Raw genomic sequence first — 27,862 nt, 5'->3', positions numbered from 1 at the left:
TTCAGAGCTTTCAGGACTAACCAGATTTGGTTGTTGTACCAACTATTCCTGGAATATGGAAGAAATTGACAATGTTTTTACGATCCTGAGATTTTTATTGTGTCGATGGATTATTTGGTAACCTCGCTGTGTTGAAGCATTTCTGAATCCTCACTGCTTTCAGTGCCACAGAGCAGGCTGACTTCTATTGTGACTGTGTTGTCACACCGTTTTACATTTGCATGTTTTCCTTTTTAAGCGCCATATCTAGGGGAGGCTTTTTTCTAATTTCGAAGTTAATATATGCTGATGAGGAAAAATGGAAACTGGAGAAAAGCATGTAGAAGAAAAAACACTCATAATTCCAGGACCCTAACATTGACATATTCTCATACAGTTTCTAATGTGTACATACATGTCAATGTGGTTATTAAAGAGTATACAAATTATGATCCCCCCACTTTTTACATTATTCATGTCATTCTGCATTTTCCATTTAATGTTACATTATTATCATTTTACTGACCAGTATTCTTCTACATAGCATTTAATGATAATATCTACCATCTTCTACTTTTTATATTTAGGTTGTTTTGCTTTTTCTTTATTATAAATTATGTGTCTTTTTCCTAATTGTTTAAGGTTCTCAATGTGTGCATAAATTTTTGTATCTCTGGTTATTACTTTAGGTTTCTGGAAGTACAAGAATAAAAAACAAATATTTTTAGTTTCTTGATTCAAAACTTGAAAATGATTTCTAGAAAGATTGTAAAACTTGATGTTTTCTCCAAATAGTGTTTGGGAGTGTCTTTCTCATACTGTGTCACCAGTAAATGACAGTTATAATTTTTTTTTGTCAATTTGAAAGACAAACGTCTATATTTTGTTTTATTTTGCAGCTTGATAATTAATGAGGTCAGGGATTTTCGCTGATATTTATTGGCCGTTTATATTTCTTTTTATTGAAGAACTTGCTCCGGCCTGAGCTACTACATATGGCTGTGTCCCTGTGTCCTGGGCGAAGGGACCTTGGGGCTGAGCTCCAGCTCTGCTCCCTCTGGCCTCTGCCCAGGGAAAAGGGCACCTTCGAACATCTGTACAAATGCACCACGTGGGATAGCTGTGGCCTGTTCTTATTTTTCACTCAAACTTAAGAAAATTGGAATGCTGATATTTTTATGATTGATTTGTGAGAGCTCTTTACACCTACAATTATTAATCCTTGTGTCAAAATTCTGGCTATCATGTCCCCCACTTCTTGTTTATCATGTGATTTCATGATTAAAAAATATTTAGAGCTTTACATTTTTTTATATCAAATATATTCCTCTTGTGTGTGTAAGTACTTTCATTGTTTTCAAATGTGGAAAGTTTGAGATCAACCTTTATGGACTCAACTCATTAAAACATTTCCCTTTATTTTAGCCTTATTTTTAAGGTTATTTAAAAGACCCATTGAAAGATAATTAATTCAGACTTAATTGAAAACACATTAGGGAATATAGTTACTCTAAAACTACCACTCAGAGATGTTAACACTGGTAACAATGCTAACACTTTGACATCTATATTTTTACTCTCTTCTATGCAATTACATACAAATGTATACAGAGATAAGATAGTAATTTATATAATGTTTAGTAACTTATTTTTAAATCAATCTTGATCACTGCTTTTCATGATGATAAATATTTTTAATGGCCCTATAGTTTTACATTGAATGGAAATGTTCAAATCAGTTTAACCAGTCCCTGTTGTTGTACATTTAGATTTTCTCTCTCTCTCTCTCTCTTTTTTTTTTTTTACTGTTAGAATCAACATTTGAAAAATTATTCTCATGGCCAAATCTTCACACACTTTTTTAGTTATTTCCTTGAAATTGACTTCATTGAATAGACATTCCTGATCTAAATGTGTGCTCTTTTGAAAAACATTTGTTCATATTTCCAAATTGCCACCCAGATACCTTCTCATTAACATCCCACCAACAGTGTATCTGTGGGAGAAGGCATCCATGTTTTTTCTTCAACAATGCATATTATCCTTTTTTTAGTTTGCCAATTTGGTAGGGTAAAAATGGTAACTTGTTTTGAATTGCATTTCTTTCTCTTTTTTTAAGATTAAAAAAAATTGATTTGAGAGAGAGAGGAGGGGGGAAGAGAGAGAGAGAGAGAGAGAGATTCATTGTTTCACCCATTTACGCATTCATTGGTTGATTCCTGGATGTGCCCTGACCCGAGATTGAACCCTCAACCTTGGCACTTCTGGATGATGCTCTAATCAACTGAGCCACCCAGCCAGGGCTGCATTGCATTTCTTTCCATTATCTCAAGAGAGCTTTATGTTTGTTTTTAATATATATATAGTATTTTGATATCTTAAAAGCTCTTTTGAGGGTTTTTTAGAGAGTTCAGTATCACTAAAAAGAGTTTATTAGCAGAAGGTCCAGCCACGATCTGTTCTCCCAGTAGAAGTCATTGGGTTGGGGGACAGTCCCTAATTCAGAACCCCCATCCTTTGCCAATGAAAGCAACGACCCAGGTCTGCACTCGGGTTCCCTAATCAGAACCCACAAGTTCAGGAAACTCAGGCAGAGGATGGGAAGCCCATTTCTCCACGCTGACTGATGGTATCGAGTTCAGGATGAATACCCCCAAACAACAAGGGAGCAGTCACTAACACCTCTTCCACTCGGTGATTTATCGAGTGCCTCCAGGCCAGGCATACAGCTGGGCACCATGCCAGGCACTGAGACCACAAAGATGAAACAGACTACTAGTTTCTGAGACTGAGAACCTTAAACAATATAATTAGGAAAAAAAAAACATAATTTAGAAAAACATGCACCTTTACTTTTCATTCTTGAGGTAATTAGTTGTGGGAAAAGTGGGGGCAGGCAGGTCCAAAATAAGACAAAATAGTGCGAGTCTTCACATTTTCTATTTTGTTTTGATTTGAAAAGACCTGCCCTATTTTTTTTTATTCCTCCGGTTTGGTCAGGCTTTCATCCATTCACTTTATTTGTTTATTTTGGTCTATTATTAGCAGTTAAGAAACACTTGGGTTGTTTATCTCAGTAGCAGGGCCATTTTTTCAAAGATAAATCTCTAGGATTCTCTACTTATTTCCTCTCCCCCTCAAGTTTCTGAACAGGTTTTATTACACAGAGGGGACGGCACTCAGTCCTTGGCTGCTGCCTTCCTCGTGGCCGCAAGGACATTGTTCATCCCCACCCACCTCTCTCAGCACAAATGTGTATCTCCACCCTTTTCTTGATGAATTGCAGGGCCCTCTTGTCCTTAGAGACCTTGAACAGCTCCAGGGGACCACTCACTGTGGCAAAGCCCCGCACGAACTTGAACTTGGTGTGCTTGGTGAGGTACCTGCATGGCTGGGCTGGTGTGTGCTCACAATCTTGGTCATCCTGTGGCCCCTTGCTCTTGGCCATGGGGTAGCTCAGAGCCATGGCTGTTGCTCCTCAGTGGTGGCGGCTGCGGAACTGTAATTAAACTTTGTATTACAAAACGTCTCTAGAGCTGTGGGTTAAAACATCTGTGTGTCCTCTCTCTTCTGCATGTTTCTTACAGTGTTCATGGTAACATCTGTGGAAACTGACAATTTATGGGAGTCATTGGGTGCTTTTCTAATCTGAGATACAACACGAAAAAACATCTAGGACAATTAGGAGTTTATTTTTTAAGTGTTGGTGGCATGAGAGCCCGCTGCATCAATCAGGAACTCGCTGTCTGGTCTATGACATATCGAGGCTGTTTTCTTCGATCTCCCTCTTAGGGTTAACCTTTTGGATCTATAATTTTTTTTTCTCTCCCTGCAGATCTAAGAGTGAGGCCATGAGAAGGAACTTGTTATTTTAAATACATTCTTTGATTAGGATTTCATGTGATGCATGCTATATTCTCTCTCTTTCTCTCTCTCTCTCTCTCTCTCTCTCTCTCTCTTTCTCTCTCTCCCTCTCTCTCTCTCTCTCTCTCTCTACACACACACACACACACACACACACACACACACACACATACATGTTCTCCAAGCTGTAAATGTAAGGGGTTGTTTGATTAGGAAGTCTAGCATGTGCAAGGTCCAGGTAATGGCCTTCCCCATGAAACCTACAGAGCACTGTGCCAATGAAGGGCAATCTTTAAACTGGTCATATTGCATATTTTTTTCTTTTTTTCAACTTAACTCTATAATACAAGTTTTTTTCTTCCCTAAACATTTTAATGGCTGCAGAGCATTATGCTGAGGAATTACTATCATCAACTTACCATTTAGGTTACATAGAGGTTGTTGCCATAGTTTTCACTATCATAAAAATCATACTTTTTTTTTTTTAACTCTCACCCAAGGATATGGTTTTTATTATTTTTGAGAGAGAGAGGAAGGGAGAGAAAGAGAGAAACATCGATATGAGAGAAACACATTGATTGGTTGCCTCCTGCACGAGCCCTGACCAGGGCCAGGGCCAGGAAGAAGCCTGCAACCAAGGTACGTGCCCTTGACCGGAATCGAACCTGGGACCCTTAGTTCTGCAGGCTGAGGCTCTATCCATTGAGTCAAACCAGCTAGGGCGATGCTGTCATTTTTTATTTGACAATCTAAAGGAAAAGAAGGCAGTGCTCCTGACTAATCAGGTATTGCATGGTTTAAAAATTCTTGTGGCACACTGGTTGAAAATCACTGCTCTAGTCTAATACCTATCTATGTATCCATCTTCCTTTCCCCCCTCTTTTACTGAATCTCAAATTGTCCGTTAAATAATTGTTATTTATAAATAATGATTTTTTTATCCTTTCCAGTATTTAGATTTCTGAAATTTTTCTCTTATTACATTGCTCAGGATGTCAAGTACAATTTTGGGATGACAGAGGAGGTCTGTAAAGGAAGGGTTTTTAATGTCTCATTGTTAAGCATAATGGTACTGTAGGTTCTTGGTTATTCTCTTAATGTAGTGATATCCGTAAATAAATTTCATAATTCTTTTTTGAGCAGTCTTGTATTCCTGGGATAAGCCTCGTGTGTTATGATATAAAAACTTATTTGAAGATTTCATATCTATATTCATCTCAGTCCTGCTGCTTACTAGTGCTGTGATCTGGGCTAAGTTATTTAATCTCTCTGTGCCTCCAGTTCTCCACTATAAGACGGGTTAATAGTAAGAGATCTTGCCTCCCAACATTGGGTTGAGGTATGTAACCTTTAGAATAGTCCGTGGTACATAGTAAACACTCAATAAATTTTAGCTGTCATATTATTGTCATCGTAGGTATATTATTATTGTAAATACTGTCATTGTTGCTGGTCTCTTGTTTCCTGGGTGTGTGTGTGTCTGTAAGTCTAAATGGGTGAATGCTATCTTTGTTGTATTTTGATATCCATGTTATGCTAACTGATTAGAATGAGTTGGGAAACTTTCCATGTCTTATTAGTCTCTGAAATAATTCAGTGTTGGAATGATCTATTCCTTGAAGGTTGCCAGGGCCTGGTGAAGGTCCTTGGTTAACCTTTCAATGTCTTCCATACTTCCTTTGTCTATTCAGGCTTTCTACTTGAGGCCAAGTTTCAGCATTTATATTTTCCAGGAAATCGTTACTTTCAGATCTCCTTTGTATCAGTGGATATGTTGTCTCAACGTTTCTTCATCAGATTTTACCTCTCCTACCTTCACCTTCACTCCCTTAAACCCCACCCACCCTTACACACACACACACACACACACACACACACACACACACACACAGCACAGGACAGCTCATCACTGCCTTTATGGATATTTGACTAGCAAAATTGGTGTCATAGTAGAATAGAATTTTGCAGTGATTCCTGTGCATAGAACTGAGACCAGTATTTAAAAACGAGATTTTGTCTTAGTTTAGGCAAAATATATATAAGATTATATGTTAGTTCAAATCTTCCAAGAAGCAGTCACTAAGATAGAATTAAACAAGCAAGAATTTTATTAAGGGAGTTCCTGTGTGGAGGGGTGGGGGTGAGTAAGGGGAGGAGGCCCAGGCCTTGAGGCCAGTCTGACCCTGAGTGCAGGAGAGAGGAGGGGGAGATTATGGGGAAGCTTCTTCAGAGCCTCAGGAAGCTTTTAATTTGTGTCCTCAGGAATTCAGTCATTGACTGGGGCGGTCTGGGAGAGGCCCAGCTTCAGCCTTCAGAGGCAGCTGGGCCCTTGTTGGTTTCCTCCTGCTGCTGGAGCCTGCAAGGCGCACTCCAGGCATGGCCGCAGAGTAGAAGCTTCCTTATAATCCCTCTATTTCCAGTTCCTTCTACTGTGCTTGGTGCTTCCAAATCACCTGCCTTTTGGGTTCCATATCACCAGAGATTTAACCTTCCATTCATGCTGGGATGTAGGTGCCTGGTAGTTTGAGGTGGGAAAAGAGATCTGGAGGAGATCTGGGGGTATTTATTCTTTTATGTACTTTTAACCAATCCTGGTTTCGGCCACTCCCCACGTTCCAAGATTCTTATGCCTCCAATTCCTTAGACTTTCACATCCTATGGTACTTTGGGGCTTTCTTCTTATGTATCCCTCTGTGTGTAGTTAAGCTTCATCCTACTCCACTCTGCTGAGGCAGTTCCTGCTCTTCTAATTTATATCTCTCCTATTTAATTGATATGTTTGATAGAGGCCTCTTCCTCCTGTCTCAGTCTTTTGATCTCTTTAACTATCATTTTAATGGGGTTTCCATAATATGTTCAACTTGCCATATAGAAGCCTCTAGAACAGTGGTTCTCAACCTTCTGGCCCTTTAAATACAGTTCCTCATGTTGTGACCCAACCATAAAATTATTTTCGTTGCTACATCATAACTGTCATGTTGCTACTGTTATGAATCGTAATGTAAATATCTGATATGCAGGATGGTCTTAGGCGACCCCTGTGAAAGGGTCGTTTGACCGCCAAAGGGGTCGCGACCACAGGTTGAGAACCGCTGCTCTAGAACTTTGAATATTGTTTCTCTTTTCTTTGTTTGCTGTTTTGCTTCTGGAACATTTATATTATCTCCATACTTGTTCTTTTTTGTCGGTCCCTGGTTATTAATTTCTAATGACTGTAATTTCTATTTCCCTTCTGCATTCACTATGATTATCTCAAGCCGTTCCTTTGTTATTAATTAATTCCATTTTCAGTTCCCTTGGTATTATTTGCTCTATAAGGTATCATTTTGATCTTCTCTTTTTCTTAGCCCTGCAATTTCCCCTTTTACCATTGTGCCATCAATTTTGCACTTCTGTTTTATTGAATTCATATTCTCATTATGTTTTATAGTATAACGTAATATCTGGGAATTTTATTCCTTTTTTTTTCAGGGAGGGGTTAGTTCTGTTTTCTTATGCATGCTATGTGCTTTCATCATGTGTCTGATTTCCTGTAGTATTTTTGGCCCGATTGCTAGGCCATTTCTTTTTGACTTGTTCATGCTTGACATGTTCTTTTCAAAAAAATTTTTTTTGTTATGATGTAGTCAAAATGAATTATTTCTTTACTGATTTCTGCCACCTGAGACATGTTTGCGTGCCCTTTCTAGGCCAGCTCAGAGCCTGGACGTTTGAAGATGGGACAGGGTGGGAAAGCTCAGCGTGGCCTTGTGGAGCCTGTGAGTGACTTGGCTAAATGTCCCCTATTGAGTTCACTCGCCATCTGCAGGAAGGCATCCTCTTCCTGTGTGTGTACGGGTGCCTTTGGGTTTTAAGTCTGTCCCCTCCCCTACTGGACCGTCAAGTACTGAGGCCTCTGTGTCTGCTGGGGACAGTCGTCTTGCTGGGTCACCTCTCATTTCCATTCTTGCTCCCGTTCGTCACTAGGGTTAAAAGAAAAGGGCGCCTGTGAGCGATGGTGCCATTGTTGACAGTTTGCAGTGGAAAGTTGTCGTGCCACTTCATCTGAAGCTTTCAACTGTCTTCTCTCTAACCCTGCCCCCGTCTCCCCTCTTTTAAAGGGTCTTACCGCATTTATCCACCATTTTCTTTTCAGTCCTGCTAAATTCCTCTTCACCACTGAGGTTATTTAGTGCGAGTTCCTTCCACTCAGCCTAACCTCTCTGGTTGGACCAGAGCCCCCAGGACAACAAAGAGGGCAGAGAAAGTGTCCAAACAACTGCCCCAATAACTCCACTGAGACAAAGGGCTATGCTGACTGTCACTCCATTGACCTTTTGCTGTGAAAGAAATCAGTCTGTTCACTGTATTTGATTGCACTCTGCAGGACACTTCTATTGGAACATATTCTAACATTTGTTGGGGAGTCTGGGTGATTTTTTAAAATGTCACTTTCCTCAGAGACAAGGCAGGCAAGATGAGGTTAACATAGAGAGTTAAATAATATAAAAGTACAACACTGATATTATCTTTTCTTTATACTTCCACTAAAGGCTCGGTGCACGAAATTCATGCATGGGTAGGGTCCCTAGGCCTGGCCAGCGATCAGGGCCAAGTGGGGCCTTCTGGCTGCTGTCTGGGGCCTCCCTTTCCTGGCTGCTGGCTGGACTGGGGCCTTCCTTCGTTCTGCGCGACCCCCTGGTGGTTAGTGCACATAATAGAGTGCGATCAAACTCTCGGTCTCCTGGTCGAACTCCCGAGGGACACTTTGCATATTAGTCTGTTATCTATATAGATGTGTGTTTGAAGTCGTCTGATACAAGCATCACCAGCATTGTAGTTAAGCTATAGTTCCTGGAATGCTTTGTGTCTCTTGCAACCCTACCCCTTTTTCAAACAGCTTAACGAAGTGTGGTGAGCATCCGCTTGATATGACTGAGGTTGGGGGACAGAGCAGTGCACATTTTCATGCAGTGGCGATGCCAGGCAGGAGACGCAAGGTGACACCTCCTCACCACCAACTTGCTTATTCACCCTGATGTGTCACAGGGCCAGCTGGAAAGGCGATGTGTCTGCAGAGTCTTAGACAGTCTAGATCTTCCAGGCTCAAGGTGGTCCTCTTCATTCATAACGTGGGCTTACCATCCCCCCGTGATTCTGAGCTTTGTCCACGAAAGTATAGCATGCCCTTTGCGAACTCTCCTGCACGTCTTTTCCCAAGGTAGAGACACCCACGGCACATATTGCCCTGCTCCTAATGTCACTTATTTTACCTATGAGTGACCTTTCCCATTGTAAAACCATTAATAGGGGGAAAGGCACCGATTGCTAGGGCACCCGGGAGTGGTGCCCACACAGAGTCTCCTCTTCACTCTTCAGAAGCTCCACCTGAGTTTTGGTTTCTCCTTGTGTGTTTGGTCATAAAACATGACCATTCTGCAGGCTCCTGGCCCTTATCTTAGACATCTCTGCTAGTCACTGAAACAAGTTACCTTTCGATGTGCGAAATCAATGTCCCTTCAGTACAGAATGACTCACTCTTAGCCAATAAGAGTTACCTATAGTTGGTTGAGGTCATTCTGCATTTCTTCTCCTCTTTCCTCTCAAACTAGAAAGACCCGAGTTCTTTTCATCTGTGCCAAAGTGTGATGGTGGAGGAAATGATTTATCTCAAAGGGTTTTCCCCAGCTGTTATGCACCTGTCTTTGGGTTCTTCTCCATATTGGAGAGATTTTAGTGAGAACACTCCATAGTTTGTTGATTTAACTTCTGTCTCCTGTACTTCTTTGGGTAAGGAACCTTCTGTTCCTTTCCTTTGGTTCTATCTGATAAACTGTATGATATGTGGTTGTGCACCTTCACTGTGCAGCTGATAATTTTTTCAGATACACACACACTATTTTTTATTCATTTTTGTTAGGTCTTGCGTGAGTTTGTAATGCAGTTTCATTCTGATGTCTTTAACCTGAAATTCCTACACATTTTTAATCTTTAAAATGATCAGTTATCTATTTTTTCATAAATTCTTGTTTTAATGCTTAACAAACCCTTTCCAAACTCAAGAGCAAATTAAAGATTCATGTATGTATTCTTCTATTTTGTGTGTGTGTGTGATTAAATACTAAATGTAACCAAAAAATTGCCTAGAATTTATTGTAATGGTTCCAAGTAAGGGTCTAATTTAAATAAGTAAACACACAAATAAAATAAAACCCCTCAACTACTTGCCCCATCATCACTTATTGGAAAAGAAATTCTTTTTTCTCTCTCTTTTTTTAAGTTAGGTAGGGCTTTTTTTATTTTTAAAGTTTTTTCAATTACAGTTTACATTCAATAGTATGTTGTTTTAATTTCAGTGGTTAGACCATCATATATTTTACAAAGTGATCCCCCTGATATTTCCAGTACCCACCTGGCACCATATATAGTTATTACACTATTATTGACTATATTTCCTATGCTGTATTTTACATCCCCATGACTATTTTGTAACTACCAATCCCTTCACCTTTTCACCCAGTTCCCCAAACCACCTCCCCTCTGGCAACCATCAATCTGTATGGAAGTTCTTTCAATTTCCTTCCTTCTTCCCTCCAGCCCTCTTTCCCTTAATGCATAAATGTGCCCATATTATACACAGTGTGTTTTTGTGTGTTCCTTTCCTTTTTTGCTTCTTCTCTCTAGACCACTCCCCTTCATCTGCATCACACACTCCAACCCTAAGTATGTATATAGAAAAAATATATGAATATATACCTATGCATATTCCTATACATTCACATAACATGTGCAGTTTTAAAATTAATTTTTAACTTCAAGCACAGATCTAAGGCCAGAGGAATATCTTCGAGTGCTTTCGATTATTGTCCAGAAGAGGAAAAACAAGTGATTCGTTTTTATTTTCCTCATAGTGTTCTCAGAAGCCCATCTAAATTCTAATAAGGCCAAGTAGAATTATCTGGTTTTTATTATGTCCAGCATTATTTGCTTTAGGTAAAGTTTATTGTATAGTAAAGCCCATTTATTTGCCCTATTTAATTTTATAGAAGAGACATTTTGTGTAATCAATGTTGTTTAATGTGGATTTTGTATGGGCTTTTCCATTACTTCCTTGTGTAATCTTTTTGGGTCTCTAATCTATTTTCTTATCTGTTAAAGCTGGAAGTAGATTCTAATGTTTTTACCATTGAATATTTTCTGTTAATTTTGGAGAATATAGACTAATTCACATACTATGTGAAATTACAAATTGAGTAAGATATAATACCCACTTGCACAAAGACAGTAAAAGTTAAGACTTGTACCTAAATAAAGAATAAGGCATAAAATGTTGAATGCCTTGAGATTTAAAAAAAATAGGGGAGGGGGGGGGAGGCGAGAGACCTTATGAAAATTATTTTTTTCATTAGGTAGAAAATAATCCTTAATTTATCTCTTTCCTGGACCATTTCAATAGCCTCTTTCTTGGTCTTCTAGCACCTGTTTTCTTTTTAATCATTTACTGGGGCCAGGGTGATGTTTTTAAAACACATATTGATCAAGTTCTTTGTTGCTAAAGATCCTGAATACCTACCTCATGCATTTAGAATAAACTTTAAAATTCTTAAAGTGAGTTACAAAAACAAGTGCTTTTTCCTCCAGGCAAGCATTGTACCTCCATATGTAGCAGAAGTGCTTTATATGTGCTGCCCACTTTTTCACACAGAATATTAGAAAGATGCCTACCTGAAATTTGAGATTAAAATGAGTGTTTTATACTCCTTCATCAAGGACATTCTCAAGTGAAATCAACATCTTTTGTTTGCTTGCTTTGTTTTTATTGTGTGTCAATAAGAATATACTGACTCAAGGACAGTTTGATGTCACTGCCTTGATTTATGTCAAGAACTGAAACTTTTACCCACCATTAATTTTGCACCACCAGTGCCAATGTCCACATACAGAATAATGTAAATAATGTTTTAGTATTATTATGAATATAGTTTTGACCGTACAGACCTCTGAAAATATCTGAGAGACATATGAGAATTGCTGCTCTAAAATTTCTGTATCCTGACTTTATCATAGCAGTTACTGTCACTGAATTGTTAATAAACACATTTAAACATATATATATATTTTTTTATCACCATCAGGAGTTAATCATTATCCATCACTCTTTAGGAGAAAGCAAAGCAAAATCTTCAGTATACTTTTTAAACAACTACTCTCTTACAACCACTCAAATATTTCATCCTAGTTTGGTATTATCTTTAAGAATCCTTTCTTAGTGGTATAATTTTATTTTCATGATCGGTAGTTAGTTAATTTAATATTTTCTAATTTAATACTAATTTGACATTTTACTGGCATATTTGATACTCCAATTGTTATATCACTTTTCTTCTCTACCCATGAATGTCTTTTTTCTTTTCTTTTTTAAATATGTTTTTATTGATTTCAGAGAGGAAGGGGGAGAAAGAGAGATAGAAACATCAATGATGAGAGAGACTCATTGATCGGCTGCACCGAGTCCACAACCTGGGCATATGCCCCTGACCAGAATTGAACCTGGGACCCCTCAGTCGCCAGGCCGACACTCTATCCACTGAGCCAACCAGCCAGGGCATGAATGTCTTTTTTCACTTTGAATTGTGGAATGATTCTTTCCAAAGGTATATATGAGGGGAATAGCTTTTGAATCCTTTCATGACCAAACATGCCTTTATTTTGCCATCACACTAGTTGATCTTTTGCTGTGTTCAGAATTCCATGTTCAAATCTCTTTTCTCGTCTTCCAGCATTTAGTGACGCAGGTGAGAAGTTTACTGGCTGATTTGTTTTGTTGAAAGTTGCTTAGTTCTTTTTCAAGTTTCTTTTTGGGGGTAGTATTTTCTGTTTAATCTTTAACATAGAAATTTCACAGGATATGGCTCCACATATTTCTTTTCATTATTCTTTTCACAGTTTTGGAGCCCTTTATTCTCAAGACTCAAGTTTGTTTTCAGCTGGAGAACATTTTCTTCTATTAGTTCTTTGATTATTTATTCTCCCCTTTCACCTTTTTCATTGCTTTCTTCTGTAACACTTGTGAGTTGATCATTATATTTCTGAATCTATTCTTGCATGTTTTTAAACTTTTTCTCTTAATTTTTTTCTCTCTAAAAATTGGGAAAATTTCTTGCTTAGATCTCCCAGATGATGACATATTTTTGATCGTTTCAGTTCAAACCTCATACAAAATTTTACTTTTTTATTTTAGAAATTATGTATCTTGTTTTGTTATTTCTTTTTCATAGAAACCTGACCTTGCTTTGTACATGCAGTAGCTTCTTTTAAACATTATTTTCTCTACCCAACATTATCTTCCTCATCAATAAGCTGTTTCGATATTCATGGAGTTTCTCTTTCATTCTTGCTATGTTTCCTTAAATATCTGGTGATTCTTAGTTCTTCTATTAAAAGTGAAGAGTGTGATCACCTTTTGAGCTGGCAGGGTTTGTTAGCAGAATAGAGTTCACTCTTTCCAGAGCAGGCTGTTCTCTTACGTGAAGGAGTGACCACGGGCGCTGAGGGTTCCTGGAAGATTCCTTTGCATGTGTACAGATGAGAGGTCCAAGGGGGTTGGACACATTGGAAGGTTTTCCTGTTGTTTTAAGCTGAATTTTTTCCTTGATTTCCATTCGATTGTTTAAAGTTACTCTAGGCATCTTACCAAGTTATTTCTCTCTCTAGTCCTAGGGCCCCCCAAAGGCCAAATCATTCTGTACTTAAGAAGTGAATGTTGCAGCTAGTTCCTTTGGGTACACTGTATGGAAAGAACAGAAGCAACAGTGTATGACTGGCCTGGTCATTGTTATGCCCAGATTTCAAGATCCCCAGCAGACCAACAGGGAGCCAGCCAGTCCGATGCAAAAGCAAAGAGTCTTTTATTTCAAGCTAGCTTGAGCTCCCCGTCCACCACACTCACCGACACAATGGCAAGCCAAGTGGCCGAGAGAGAGAGAGAGAGAGAGAGAGAGAGAGAGAGAGAGAAGCCTGATGGGACCACGGCTTTTATAGGGGGTTGGAGTAAGGGCGGGAGAGGGGAGTGTGGGCCCCGCCGATTGGCCAGGCGCAAGTCGGTGTCTCGCTACACAGGATGTGGTCATCTCTATGGCGCGCACGTTCCTTGATTGTCATTGGTTAGTTTAAAATCCTGGGCGTGGCCAGCAGAGGCCTGGGCTTCCGGGAAGAAGGTGCCTCCCTGAGCACATGGGGACACAGGGTAAGATGGAGGGCGCAGCCCTCGCCCCTTCAGTCATAGACCCTGAAGACTCAGACGTTTCCAGACTTAGTGGGAAAACTGGTGCTCATGTATGCAATATCCCCTCCTGCGCCGGAGCTGGGGTGTCGCCTTGACTTGGGCTTCTCCTCTATTTCAATCTGTCCTGCTTTCTATCTTCTAGAATTGGACCAATTTCTCTTTCCACATGGACTACACACATGATTATTTCTCACTTCAGGGAAATGTTTCAGATTTGAAATGGTCTTGAGATGGAAGTCTGTCCTGAAGCCTTTTGCTTTTCTCAAACTATAAGAGCAAGTTTATCTGGCAAATTACAGAGGCAAAAGGAGGGCCTTGGGAAGAAATAGGCTCGAGAGGCAAAAGGAAGGCCCTTGGTGCTTAGGAGAGAGAAAGGCAAAAGTAATTCGCCTGGGGGAGGCCAGGGGGAGGGGAAAGGCCGATGCTTCCGGGAGGGAGGGAGCGTGCACTCCTGCAGCCTTTTAAGAGACTTTTGTGCGGGTTTTTTTTGTTTTTGTTTTGTTTTTCTGCTAGAGATTTGAGCACAATAAGTTCCTCTGAAGAACAGATTTTCTTTTTAATTTTAAGAACTGATTTGCTTTTAAAATGACTCCTTTAAAAACTCTATTTTTGGTCAGTATCGAAACAGAATGTTTCCAATAGTTTCTAATTACTTAACTTCTATTTCTCTCATGTCAATTGTATAACACTTTTCCACAGGGCATCTGGAAAAGATGACCTCTAGCTATGTCAGACTAAAGGTGAATAATGAGGAGTTGCTATCCCTCACCCCAAGTGACTCATTTGTGTTGCCTGATATAGCGCAGACCCCGCAGGATGTTTCAGCACAGCACCTTGGAATTCTACAAATAACCTAAATACACTGTCTTCTCTTCAAGGAGTTGATAGAGTTCCCCTTTGCACATTTTTTCTAGAACTCTGAATTTGGAAATCCTCTCATTTACTTGCATGTAAGAAATTCCCTGTTACCTTGGTTTCTTGTATTCAGTCTGTTTTTAGTTCTCTCTTTTCAAGTGCCTTTTTTTCCCCTTCTGATTATGAAAATTGAGCGTGCTTAAGAATTGGCAATAGACAGGGTGCTTCAGATCTCTGGTATGCAGTCCTGGTCTCAGCTGAGTGCTACGTGATCCTGGACAAGTTACTTAGCACTTGCTGTTCAGTGTCCTTATCTGTGTAAAGGGCATGTTGGCTATACCTGACTCTAAGGATTTTATAACCCATGTCAGGGGCTTAGAACACTATCTGGCATATGGTAGGTGCTCAATAAGTATGTGTGACTTCTTATTATTGAAGACTATTTGAAAAGTTGAAAATAAAAATTAACCTATAACCTATAATTGTAAATATTTTGAACTTAGATTTGTACACACATGTACACACATTTTAGTTATTCCATAGATTGCGGTCTCTAGAAATTCTCTGAATTTTAAAAATTGATTTTAGAGAGAGAGAGGAAGGGAGAGAGAACGAGAAACATCAATTGGTTGCCTCTTGCATGCATTCCAACCTGAGATCCAATCCGCAACCTAGGTATGTGCCTTGACCGGAGGTTGAACCCACAACTGTTTGGTGTACGGGACAGTGTGCTCCAACCAAGTGAGCCACCTGGCCATGGCGAAATTCTCTACATTTGAAAAATTATTTCCTTGCCCTCTTCACTTTTCATTGTGACATCCTTCTCCTTATGGTTGTTTCTACTACTTGATGTGAGTTTCCTGCAGATTCTGAATCCAGTCTCAGTTCTGGATTACTTAATCAGGTGACTATGATCATGCTTAGTGTACTAGAAAAGCTAGGGCAACAATGAGAGAAAAAGAGCAAGTGTCATAGATAGGCTTTATTCATTAGTGTATCTGAAAAGGGAACTATCTTAATTCCTATACATGTAAGTTTTGTGTTATAATTCATAATTTTAAAAAAACTATGCCTTTTACGTGGTGGATGGAGAGTATCAAAATATTTTCAACATGAAGAGCATCAATATCATCCCAGGCTTATGGATTCATTTCATTTCCCTTGAATCTTACAAGGATGGATTTTTTTCAATGGCAAAAGGTTAGAGTCATTAAGGATAAATGCTCAGTGTAGAAAGTTCCTAATAAATTTCAACCATTGTTCTTACATGGAAAGTATCTGTTATCTCTTGTGATTTGCCTCTAGCAAGCACCAAAAGGAGGGCTATTACTACAGACAGTCAGCAGTGAAATGACTAACATCATTGACATTTAAATTGTGACATTAACCCTAAATAGGATGATTGGTTCAGTAGTTTCCATTTGAAAATCTTATTCTGTTAATGGAGAAAATGCTAAGATTCAAAAAAAAAAAAAAGAATAATCACTTCTTTGAAACTTTGCTATTAAGTTTAGTTTTTGAATATGGTCTCTCTTTCTCCCTCCCTCCCCCTCTTTTGCTGGGGAGCTGAAATGATTATATTTCAGTAATCAGCTACAGTAGATTCAGTCTCAAGCAACTGAAATGGATGAAGACTAAACCCCAAGTGCTGAAAACTCAGAGTATAAGATATTCTATTGACCTGAGGTATTAGTTTTGAAATAAATTAGAATATTTTCCTTGTTAAAAAAAGATAAGATAATCTATTTGGAGAACAAAATTCGTACATCAAGATAAAGGCTCTGAGAGAGAGAGAGAGAGAGAGAGAGAGAGGAAACAAGATGTGGGGGCAGGGGGAGGAAGGAGGAGATTGAGGTAGAGGACATAGCATGAAATCCTGAGTGAAAATTATATAAAAGTTTCACTTCTTAAAGAGAGGTAAGTGGCTTGTCCTTTTTCCCCTAACTCAAGTCAATGTTGGGAATAATGGACCACAGGTGGGAGGAAGAGTCATGAATAGCAGATGTTTGCTGGTTGGATTCAGTTTTCCCTCTTGAGACAAAATTTAAATAGGATCAATGGTTGGTGAAGTAAATTTATAATTATACTTCCTAAAATTAAGGCAACTTGCTTGCATAGTACTTTACAGCTCACAACCAACTTTACAAATGTGCTGTAAATTGATTTTATCAAAACATGAAAAATATAGCTCCCCCACTTCTTTCATAGTACTTGGAACCCCAACTTTTACTTAAATTCCTCAGTGAACGTTTATTCACTCATTCAACAAATGTTCATTGAGTACCACATATGTGGCAGGCACAGTTCGAAGTGTGACGTAGCCATGAACAAAATAAAGAATCCCAGCTCTTGTGTAGAGTACATTCTCATGAGGGTAGACAAACAATAAGCACCAAACACAATAAATAAGGAAGCTACATTGAATGTCAGAAGATGGCGACTGCTAGGGAAGAAAGAAAGATTAGAGAGCTGGATCATAGAGATAGGACGTTCTAGAGCAGTGGTTCTCAACCTTCCTAATGCTGCGACCCTTTAATACAGTTCCTCATGTTGTGGTGATCCCCAATTTCATTGTTACACATTGAACATAATTAAAGCATAGTGATTAATCACAAAAACAATATGTAATTATATATGTTTTCCGATGGTCTTAGGCGACCCCTGTGAAAGGGTCGTTCGACCCCCAAAGGGGTCGCAACCCACAGGTTGAGAACCGCTGTTCTAGAGGGACTGGAAATTCCAAGATGGGTGGAGAGGTCACTACATTAAATAGGGCGGCCACGATAAGTCTCAGTGAGGTGAGGTTTGAGTTAGAGGAAATAGGAGTTAGCCATAGGTATTTGTGGGGAAGCACATTCCAAGAAGGTGAAACAGCTGGAGCCAAGGCCCTAAGGTAGAGATGTGGTAATCAGTGTAGCAGGATCAGAATGAGTAACAAGGGAAGTATTAGGAGAGGTGGTCAGAGAAGTAAGAGAGGTGAGATCCTGTAGGGCCTCGTAGACCATTGGAAGGACTTTAACTTCTATTCTGAGGGAAATGGGGGGTCACTACAGGATTGAGCATGGAGTGACGTGATGTGACTTGTGTTTTAATGGTATTTCTCTAGATGCAGTATTGTTGAGAATAGACTGGAGGGAAGGATGGTAAAAGCAGGGAAAATTACTAGGAGGCTATTAATTATCTACTACTGTGTAATATATCTCAAAACTGAGCAACATAAACAGCAAATACGTATTATCTCTCAGTTTCTGATAGAAAGCTGAGAGCAGTTTAGCTGATTGGTTCTGGCTAAGGGTCTCTCAAATGTAGTTAAGTTCACATCTGGGGCTATGATTGATGTAAGCCTTACTCTGGAGAATCTACTGAGCTCACTCATATGGTTGTTGGCCGTTCTCAGGTCAAGGCTTCAATTCCTCCCCACAATATGTCAGTTTGCTTTTCCTGGAGAAAGAGAGATAGAGGTAGAGGTGGAGGGCAGAGGTGGAGGTAGAGAGAGATTGAGATTTACCAAAATGGAAACTGGAGACTTTATTATCTAATTCCAGAAGTGCCATGCTATCCACTTTTGCCATATGCTATTGATCATATAAGGCAATTCTGGAAAAATGTGGGACGGAAAACTCTACGAGGTATCACTGGGACACAACCAAGATTAAAACCGAGGTTTACTCAACTCCAAAACCACCCTCCCCCTAGATTAAGAAAAAATACACCAAAAAATAAACAAAACCCCAAAACCACTCCCTCCCAGGAATTATGAAAGAAATGGATGATGAGAAATGAATTGAAAGTGATAATTTGTGTGAACAATTCACTCTCCTCATTTTTGTTTTGTGATTCCAAGTAAAATGGATTTATCTCTGGATTTGTCGACTGTTCCCATACATATTTTTAGGAGATAAAGATGTTGTATGCTACGTTTCATACACTTCTCTCCAGCAAAGCATTCCTGCATTAGACTGTTATTAATGCTCAGGAGTGGGGGATTGTAGGTTGTCTCTGACCGAGTGATCTAGAGCTTTCCTTGACTTGTTGGTTATGGTCTCAGTCACATGTCTGCTCCACCTCTTTCACTACTAAAGCTGATGACTCATCTCTCAACTGTTTTCTCAACATCCACAAAATGAAGTATTGGCTTAAAGAAAACAAATGAGAAAAAAATTATATGTATGAACTAATACAGCCTTAGCCTTGCTAAGGTATTCATCTAGCCAGTGGTTCTCAACCTTCTGGCCCTTTAAATACAGTTCCTCATGTGGTGACCCAACCATAAAATTATTTTCGTTGCTACTTCATAACTGTAATGTTGCTACTGTTATGAATCGTAATGTAAATATCTGATATGCAAGATGGTCTTAGGCGACCCCTGTGAAAGGGTCGTTCGACTGCCAAAGGGGTCGCGACCCACAGGTTGAGAATCGCTGATCTAGACTTTTCTCCAGAGAAGGATCAGAGATCAAGTTTATAGTTGCTCTTAAAAAAAAAAGTTTGTGTTGATTCTAGAGAGAGAAGAAGGGAGAGGGGGAGAAAGAGAAACATCAGTGTGAGAGAAATATCATTTGGCTGTCTCCTGCACACCCTCTACCAAGGATCGAGCCTGCAACCCTAGCATGTGTCCAGACCAGGAACTGAACCAGTGACCTTTTGGTGTGTGGGACAACGCTCAACCCACTGAGCCACACCAGCAAGGGCTATAGTTGCTCTTTACAGTTCTGTGTTTGAGGCTACCCAGAACCTAACATACCTAAAGCTACACAAAAGATATTGAAAATGTTGATCACAGCAGTGTTAGCACAATGATGAAACCAACTCCAGAAATTGTTCCAAACTTTGGTAAAAGCTGCTCTGTGAAACTTTCCTTTTTTAACAGGACTTTTGCTCACTATACCAGAGAGATTATTCTGTTGTTATAAAACCAACCTTTATTCCACAGTGCTTTGTACCAGAGAGATTCTAATCTGTGAAGAAAAAAATACTGAAGTCATTTCCAGTTAAAGGCAAGAGCATAAAAGGCTCCTTCGGCCATCAGAAATATGAAAAGAAACGAGTCAAGTTGTGCTTTCCCAGACTCTTTCTTTCCATTGATCAGGCAAGGACTCATCAACCATTTCATCATAGGGGAAAGGCTGATGAATCTAAGTTTATGAGGGAACGTTTGTGCTGGGAACAGATGAAATCAGCAATCCAGGAAGCTCAGCAGGAGGGAGCAGGGACTTGAAGAAGGAAGACTCAAGGGAAAATCTCTCCAGTGAATCAGGACACGACTTAGTGTAGCTCAAGAGCTGGCTCTTATCCCTCCCTCTGGCACTTCCTGCTGAACTTCTGGAAATCAGCCAGTGTTGTCATTAACACTCCCCTCCCCGAGCAACGAGTGCTTCTCCTAGGCATGAACCAGAATAAAATCCTCCTCTTTTTCGATAGTGAGGTAACTGCGAATAACATGAAGCTCTTCCTTCCTTCCTGTAGAACCGAGCATTTTTAGGAAGTTGTGCGTGATGCCCGGGCTCTCATGGGCAATGGTTAGGGTTCCGAATCCTCTATTTCACCTTTTAGGTAAAGGCTGCAGACCAGGAACCCAGGGTGGCCCCAGCTACACAGCTGTGGAAGGGGAGGTGGTGACATTGCCGTAATTTTTTCTCTCTGTAGACTTTCATTCATTCATTTATTTAATTTATTTGTATAGTTTTATTGTTGAAAGTATTACAGATGTCCCATTCCGTCCCCCGTCCCCCCCCATTGACCCATTCCATCTTGCTCCCGCCCCCTCCCCAGGCCTTCACTGCACTATTGTCTGTGTCCATGGGTTATGCTTATATGCACACAAGTTCTTTGGTTAATCTCTTCCTGAGCCGCCTCCCACCCCCACCCCTTCCCTCTGAGCTTCGTCAGTCTCTTGCATGCTTCCATGTCTCTGGTTCTATTTTGTTCGTCAGTTTATTTTGTTCATTAGATTCCCCATATAAGTGAGATCATGGGGTACTTGACTTTCTCTGACTGGCTTATTTCTCTTAGCGTAATACTCTCCAGGTCCAGCCCACCAACATTTCTGTCTCCAAGTCCAACCTTATCCTAAATGATTAACAATTTTTACAACACGGAAATGCTATTATTTTACTGTTAGATCAAAGCATGCAGATAATACAAATGTGCTCCTTTTGTCAGAGAATTCTAGTATTCTGCATTGCCAACATATTCTTCGCCTTGAGAAATATTCCCCACATCTGCCCATTTCAGCAGGGACCAGCACATTGTTACCTATCCTTCAGGTCTTTGTAGACACTTCCATTCCTCCTAGATTCTCTGATTAGGTTAGTCCCCTCTATCACATACCCTCACGACACCATCCATTTCCCTTTCTCACATTCATCCCTCTTGTGGTACCAGCTCTGCCCCACTGGGCAGCAGGCTACATGGGCTACTGCCTATCTCATTCACCACTGTCTCCTCTATAAGTAGCATGATGTCCGATACCTATTGGGCTCTTAATAAATACTTACGGGCTAGTGCTAAATGACAACTTCATTTTCCCTTTAATTAATGATTATCATTAATTAAAATTATAATCAATGTTACCAAAAATTGGTATACCCACACACTTTACAGGAACATAGAACTGTGCAGTGACAGTAATACCTGTTACTTGCATAGCTTGTGCAGTTTAGAAAACTCTGTCTTATCCATTATTATTATTTTTATTCTGACAATCACATTGTGAGGTCAGTAGGGTGAGCATTGCTATTCTGACTTGAGGCCCAAAGAAGCTGAAGCTCAGGCAGTTTTCCTCCACCTTAAGTGGTGAGCAAGGGCTCACTTTCAGGATCTATGCCGTTCCCATAATGGCAGGTAAACCCTTCCACCAGGGGTTTTCTCACTGCCTCCCAGAAACTTGATTCTATCCTTTTAATCCAATTCATTTGCAATTGGGTTAATATCCTCTCTCTCGTCCCAAATCAGTTCTACCAAACCACTGGCACAAAGAGTGCAAATCAGGGGCCTAAAGACCATGTTGCATAGATTCCATCCTGCTCGTTGTGAACTTCCTACCCCCACCCCCAAATATATCTTACCAAGGTCACCGTTGTTTTCTGGCCTTACACCAGAGCATGGCACCGGGCCAACCCCTAAAGGACCCACCACACACTGCTGTGGGTTCACACCAGTTCTCCATCACAAAGTGAGCTGAGAGACCATCTACCCCTGCAAGGTCCTATAGGAACATCAGCGAAAAGGGGCCTCTTTTAGAACTGAATGACCATCAGAGGCCCTTGGTGGCTTAATTTCCATTGATTAGTACAGTGATTGCCTTCACCTGTCCTGTCCTGTCACAGTGAGTGGGTATAGGAGTTACTGAAATACAATGTCTCATTGTTCCATTTTGTTTCCATTTCCATGAACAAGTGAAAGAGGGCCAGGAGGTGAGTGCCAGCGCCTCTCTAGGCTCCTTCACTTGACAGCTGGGGCCCTGACCGGGGAGCTGCTGAGGACTGTCATGGTCTTTGGAGACTTGAGCCACTGTCACATCGTCTTTAAAAAATTGCCTTGCTTGTCAATTGCTGCTTTACCCAAGTTTGGCTTGGTCAGGGTTAATAGATGCTTACCCCAGCCCCTTCCTGTCAGTTCTCTACTGAATTCTCTACTGCAAGTTCTCTAGACACACTCCTCACTCTCCGTTGATGGTTTTTGTAATCTGTAGCTTCTATGTCATTTATAGTAGGATTCTGTGGCAACACTGTCTCATCATCTTGCTTCTTATTCTCATTATGCAGTGTATCTGCGAGTCTTGTTTGCAGAGTAGCTTACATAGCCGATTTAATTAAGAGACTTGCCTCTAATTCCCTAGCAATTTCACATGTAGATTAAACTAGATGAGACAATTTTTAGTAATCATTAATGTGTGATTACATTTATGTATTGCACATATTTCTAATTAGAACTCGAAACGAAATGAAACCTGCTTCCTCACAGGGTTTCACTCTAATAGTCATTAATGAAGAATAATCAAATTAAATGATTTGGCTCCTAGAATAATTGGATATGGAAAACCAAGTGTGAGGGGAACGAACTCCCTCTACTTACACAACCTTTCAAAGACCATGATTACTTCTCACAGACAGTGAAAATATAAACCAGGGGCTTTATCAATGCCATGTGGCAGTCACTTCATTTCCCCTCCATTCTGGGGAAGTACAAATTAACCATAGAATGTGTATAGTGTTAGTGGGAAAGGAATATTTCTCTGATAATGAACCTCATTTTATTTTATTTTATTTTTTTGCTTTTACAGTAATAAACGACTGGTGGCCTTAGTGCCCATGCCCACTGACCCTCCGTTCAACACCCGAAGAGCCTACACTAGTGAGGATGAAGCCTGGAAGTCATATTTGGAGAATCCCCTGACGGCAGCCACCAAGGCGATGATGAGCATTAATGGTGATGAGGACAGCGCTGCCGCCCTGGGCCTGCTGTATGACTACTACAAGGTAGATCCTGCAGCCCCCCCTCCTCCTCTTCAGCCCCCAGGGCCTCCCCTCAGTGGTGAGAAGAAGGACAGAGTCTTTATCCCAGGCCAGAGAACAAGTAGTATTTCCACACCTCTATGGAATTCAGCCTCTTCCTGTTCTCATGCCTCACTGATTTCCCATTGATGAAGCACAACTTCCCACCCACCAGAGGCAGTTTTCATTGGGATAATTACTTCTGTGTTCTCTGTTCACATGCAAACATCTTATTTACATAGAATTCCTACTCCATGTCATATGGCAGACACTTCAACTTTATGATGATTATTTTTAGTGATTAAGAATATTACATTGTGTAGTAATATTAATTATATTAATTTAGTGATTGCTCAGTTATTGGTCATTTAGGCTGCTTTTAGATTTCTATTTTATAAAGAACATTCAGGGGTTTTAGACTTTTCAGGTTTATAAGGAATATTTCAATGAATGTTTTTGGGGTAGACCTTTGTAGCAATTTCAGGACCTAATTTTGTTACAATTCTGTCTCCATTTGTTTTGATGGGTACTAAATATTTTGAAGGACCCTTAAAATAAAATAAATGTGACACACTTATATTACAAAAATACCTGCCATACGATACCTTCAAAATAGGAGTATTTCAAGAAATCAAACAACAAACAGCCATCTGTCTCAACTATAAAAGACTATATATCTGGTATGACCTGCTCCCTTAGAACCAGTGAAGTGTAAAAAAAGCAGCAAGTATTTACTGAATGAGGAGATTTATTGCTGCTTTGATTGTAAACAGCATTGGCTAATGCTGGGATTTGGCTCAAAGGTGAGAATGGTGGTGTTTATTTTGCTGGTTGGGCACAGTGAACTTCTTATTTTAGAATAAGAACTGACTGCCCACAACCCCCCCTCTCTCTATCATGAGAAAATAACCTAAGAGAAACCATTTTCCTTTTAGTAAGTTTCAGTCTTCATTTCCTATTTTCTTCCTGCTTACCACTTCCTGTTTCCTTTCAGCAGTCTCTACTTTTGCAAGTTGAGTTGTCCCTGTTCCTCTCCTAAACCAGAGTTTCCATGCTTTCCAAAGATCTGCCCCGCGCCCCCCCCTACACACACACACACCACCAACTCTGGGCCTGCTCTTCCACCGAGTTAGTCATTCCTCTTTCAGCTTCTTCCCATTTTCCCCATTAAAACACACAGGAGGCTCCTCTGTGGGGAGATGAATGGGAGCCAAGCCACGTTGGCCTTATCTAAGATGCAAGACAAGATATGAGTAACTGACAGGTCAGGCCATTGAGAGTATATTGAATGAGGATATTATTAACTCAAATAAATGAATCTTTTCAAGGTGTCCCCAAAAAATGTATACACACTTTAACAGCTGATAGCTCAATTTTGAAAATGAAATGTATTTTAATAAACACTGCCTTTATAATTATTCAAAGTGTGTGTATACATTTTTTTGAGATACCCTATATATGAAGGACTTTCCACTGGTACCCTTGCCCATCTATGCTGATCTTCCCCCCTTACCAAGAGAGTGGAGCTGGCAGATTTTGACAGTCATCTTGGGAAGGTATAGAACTCCCACCATGGCTCCTGACATAGCAAGAAGGGATTTTAATTTTGCGGGGCTTGGACTCGAGATGAAAGCATGTGTTAGAGCCTAAACTACATTTCATGTAAATAGGGCAGTTTCCTCCAGTGAACAGGCAGCACCTGAAAAAAAAAAAATGAGCCTGAAAAACAAAGATGGTTTCATGGTAGGCTTTCCTTTCTCCTTTTCTTTGTTTGTGGTTGTTTTATACTTTTAATTCTTTTTTGACTGAGGAGCTCATTTGAAAAAATACAAGGATGAATTCTACATGTTTTGGAGTAAAAATTTCAAAATTTATTGAGGATGGTCCCAAAACACAGAATTTATCAGTTAGACTCATGTACTAGGCCAGTTAGACTCATGTACTAGGCCAGTCCTCAAAGGTTCAGCTTTATTGGACATTTGTGGTACTACATAATGTTCCGAAAGAAAGAAATCACAAACAGTTTTCCTTCATGATAGAAAGAAATAGTCAAAACTTGATAGTTTCATCAATTTTTAAAATCTAGTAACACATCATTAAAGTGACCTTGATTTAATTACGTGGGTCATTACAACTTCTTTTTTGCAACTTTTATAACTATATTAAAATAATGTTGTTAATAGTTTCATGAGGCTAGGAGGAAATATATTAAATATATTTTGAAGAAATAATTGCTCCATTTTTAAAGTAGATTTTATTCCATTGCTGTGAAATGGTCATAATTTCATATATCTTTATTAGAGGGTGATTGTTTTGTATTAATGAAAAAGAAAAACAGATCAAAACAAAAATCATTAGTAATTAATGAAAACAATGTATTTTATTTCCCAGGGAATAATTATTAGTAAATATGTCACCTGGATTACCTCTCCTGTTGTACGTTTTTAATATTTAAAGGAGATGAAATATTGCTTTTTGTAAATATTTTGAGATGCAGAGTGGAGACTTTACATAAAACTCCATTTGTAGCCAAGTCTGTAACTCTTTCTGTTGAATGATTATTTTCCACGATTAATTTACTAATTTAGGATATAAAATATTTAAATAAAGCATTTCCTAAGGCTTTGTAGATTAATATAATAACATGGCTTTGTTTATTTTATATAAGCTTCACTATATTTGCTTGAAACATTAAAAACGTTAAAGGATTAGTCTTGTTTCCAAAAATTTTGTGTCCAAATGATCATTTTCACACCTTAGCCCTTTAGATGTTCCTGTTTATATATGCTGATGTTAAAGTTATAACAAAGTTTAATCCACATTGAGGATAGACTCTTCTGTAGTAAAGAAAAATGTTATTAAAAAGAGTTTAGTTTTTGAGGAAAAACGTTGGGAAGTCATTGTAATAATTCTCTCCACATTATTATTTAAATTTTATACACTTTCACTACCTCTTTAGAATGCTCTTTGATTCTTTCTGTGATCGACAACATTTTTCCTTACTCCTCTGGCTGGAGTGCCTTATTCCTTGGGGGACAGTGGTGGGCTTTGTCAGAGAGGAGTGTGTGTGACACACAGTAGGCACTCAGGAAATGGTGGTCCCTGTCCTTAGAAGCTGGCATCGGCATATCACAGTATAATACTGTATACATTTTAAAGTCTTTTTTAAAAAACATGCTTAATTCACTTTATTTATTTATTTTTCTTGTATGAAATGATGTGGTGGGTCACAGCTGGAACCTGAGGCCTCTGCACAGAAACTGCGGTGTGGGTCTTTACAAGGTGGTCAGTGAATTCCTGATAGGGAGGCGTGGTGCACAGTCTCTTTCCAGAGCTTGGGGGTGAGATAGCTGTAGGTCTTAGAGGTGGCCTTGGTGAAGTTGCCCCGATGGCAGTGCAGCCCCTGGCTGAGGTGTAGCAGTCACGGATACCAGCCAGCAGCAGCAGCCTCTTGGGCACGGGGGCTGAGACGAGGCCCGTGTCCCTGGGGGCACCATCACAGAGCCACGGCGGTGCTCACCTTACAAGCCAGTGTGGGGCTTGCCAATCTTGTTCCCCTAGTAGCCTCGCTGCACGGGACAGTCAAGAGCTTGGCTAGGAGGATGGCTTCACAGATAACAATGGCTACTTCCTCAGGGCACTTAACATCCGGACTGACATGTCCATTGTAGTCCCCCAGTGGCAACAAATGCCTTTGACCAGCACGGGTCTGCGTTTGTACTGCTTCTGTACTGGCGGGTCTGCTTTTGTACTGGCTTCATGTTCAAAACCTCTTCCTTGAGGGTTGCCTCCAGGAAAAAGTCAATGATCTCAGATCCCTTGATGGGCAAGGAGAAGAGATAGATCTCCTCCAGGGACTTGATCTTCATGTCTTTGTCCAGGCCTTGCCTCTGGGAGCTCTGCGGCCCCAGTCCTGGCCCTGAACATGACCAGTGACCCAGGCCTGGATGCCACTGCCAAATCATGCACCAAAGCCACTGCAGCCTCCCATTCCAGGGCCCTGGGCCTCCAGGCCCTTCTGCAGCACCTGCAACATCTGCCATTGGTGTTTCCTTGGAGAAGAAATGGAAGTCTTTTCGCCTACGTTTTTAAACTGTCACCAAGGATCACAGCAGGGAACCCTATCCTGTTTTATGGTTTATAGTTCAGGCAACTAAGTAGGCTTTACTCAAGGTCACAGGTCAATTCTGTATATTTCTTAATGTCTATTCCATTATACAGTTTTAGTTTGCTCAGGCTGCCATAACAAATTGCCACGACTGGGTGGCTTAAACAACAGATCTTTTTTTTTCTCTCAGAGTTCTGGAGGCTGGAAGTCTGAGTTCACGTTGCTGGTAGGGTTGGTTTCTAGTGAGACCGCTCTTTATTTCTTGCTTGCAGATGGCCATCTTCTTGCTGTGTCCTG

General features: G+C 40.0%; 1 protein-coding gene across 7 annotated transcripts in view; it reads left to right on the top strand.

Annotated features, from left to right (window-relative positions):
• GRHL2 (grainyhead like transcription factor 2) overlaps positions 1-27,862 on the top strand; it is a 117,779-nt gene that overhangs the window by 13,619 nt on the left and 76,298 nt on the right. For all 7 annotated transcript variants that reach the window (XR_002826056.1, XR_002826058.1, XM_006101863.3 and 4 more), the window contains exon 2: positions 23,247-23,442. Coding sequence is in view for 5 of the 7 variants with exons in the window: in XM_006101861.3 (XP_006101923.1) it covers positions 23,247-23,442 (196 nt within the window). In the remaining 2 variants the exon portion in view is untranslated. The remainder of the gene's footprint in view (positions 1-23,246; positions 23,443-27,862) is intronic.

Source organism: Myotis lucifugus, unplaced genomic scaffold, assembly GCF_000147115.1.
Source record: "Myotis lucifugus unplaced genomic scaffold, Myoluc2.0 scaffold_385, whole genome shotgun sequence".
NCBI lineage: Eukaryota > Metazoa > Chordata > Mammalia > Chiroptera > Vespertilionidae > Myotis > Myotis lucifugus.
Note: the sequence above shows the minus strand (reverse complement) of the source record. Positions and strands in the feature narration are given on the sequence as shown.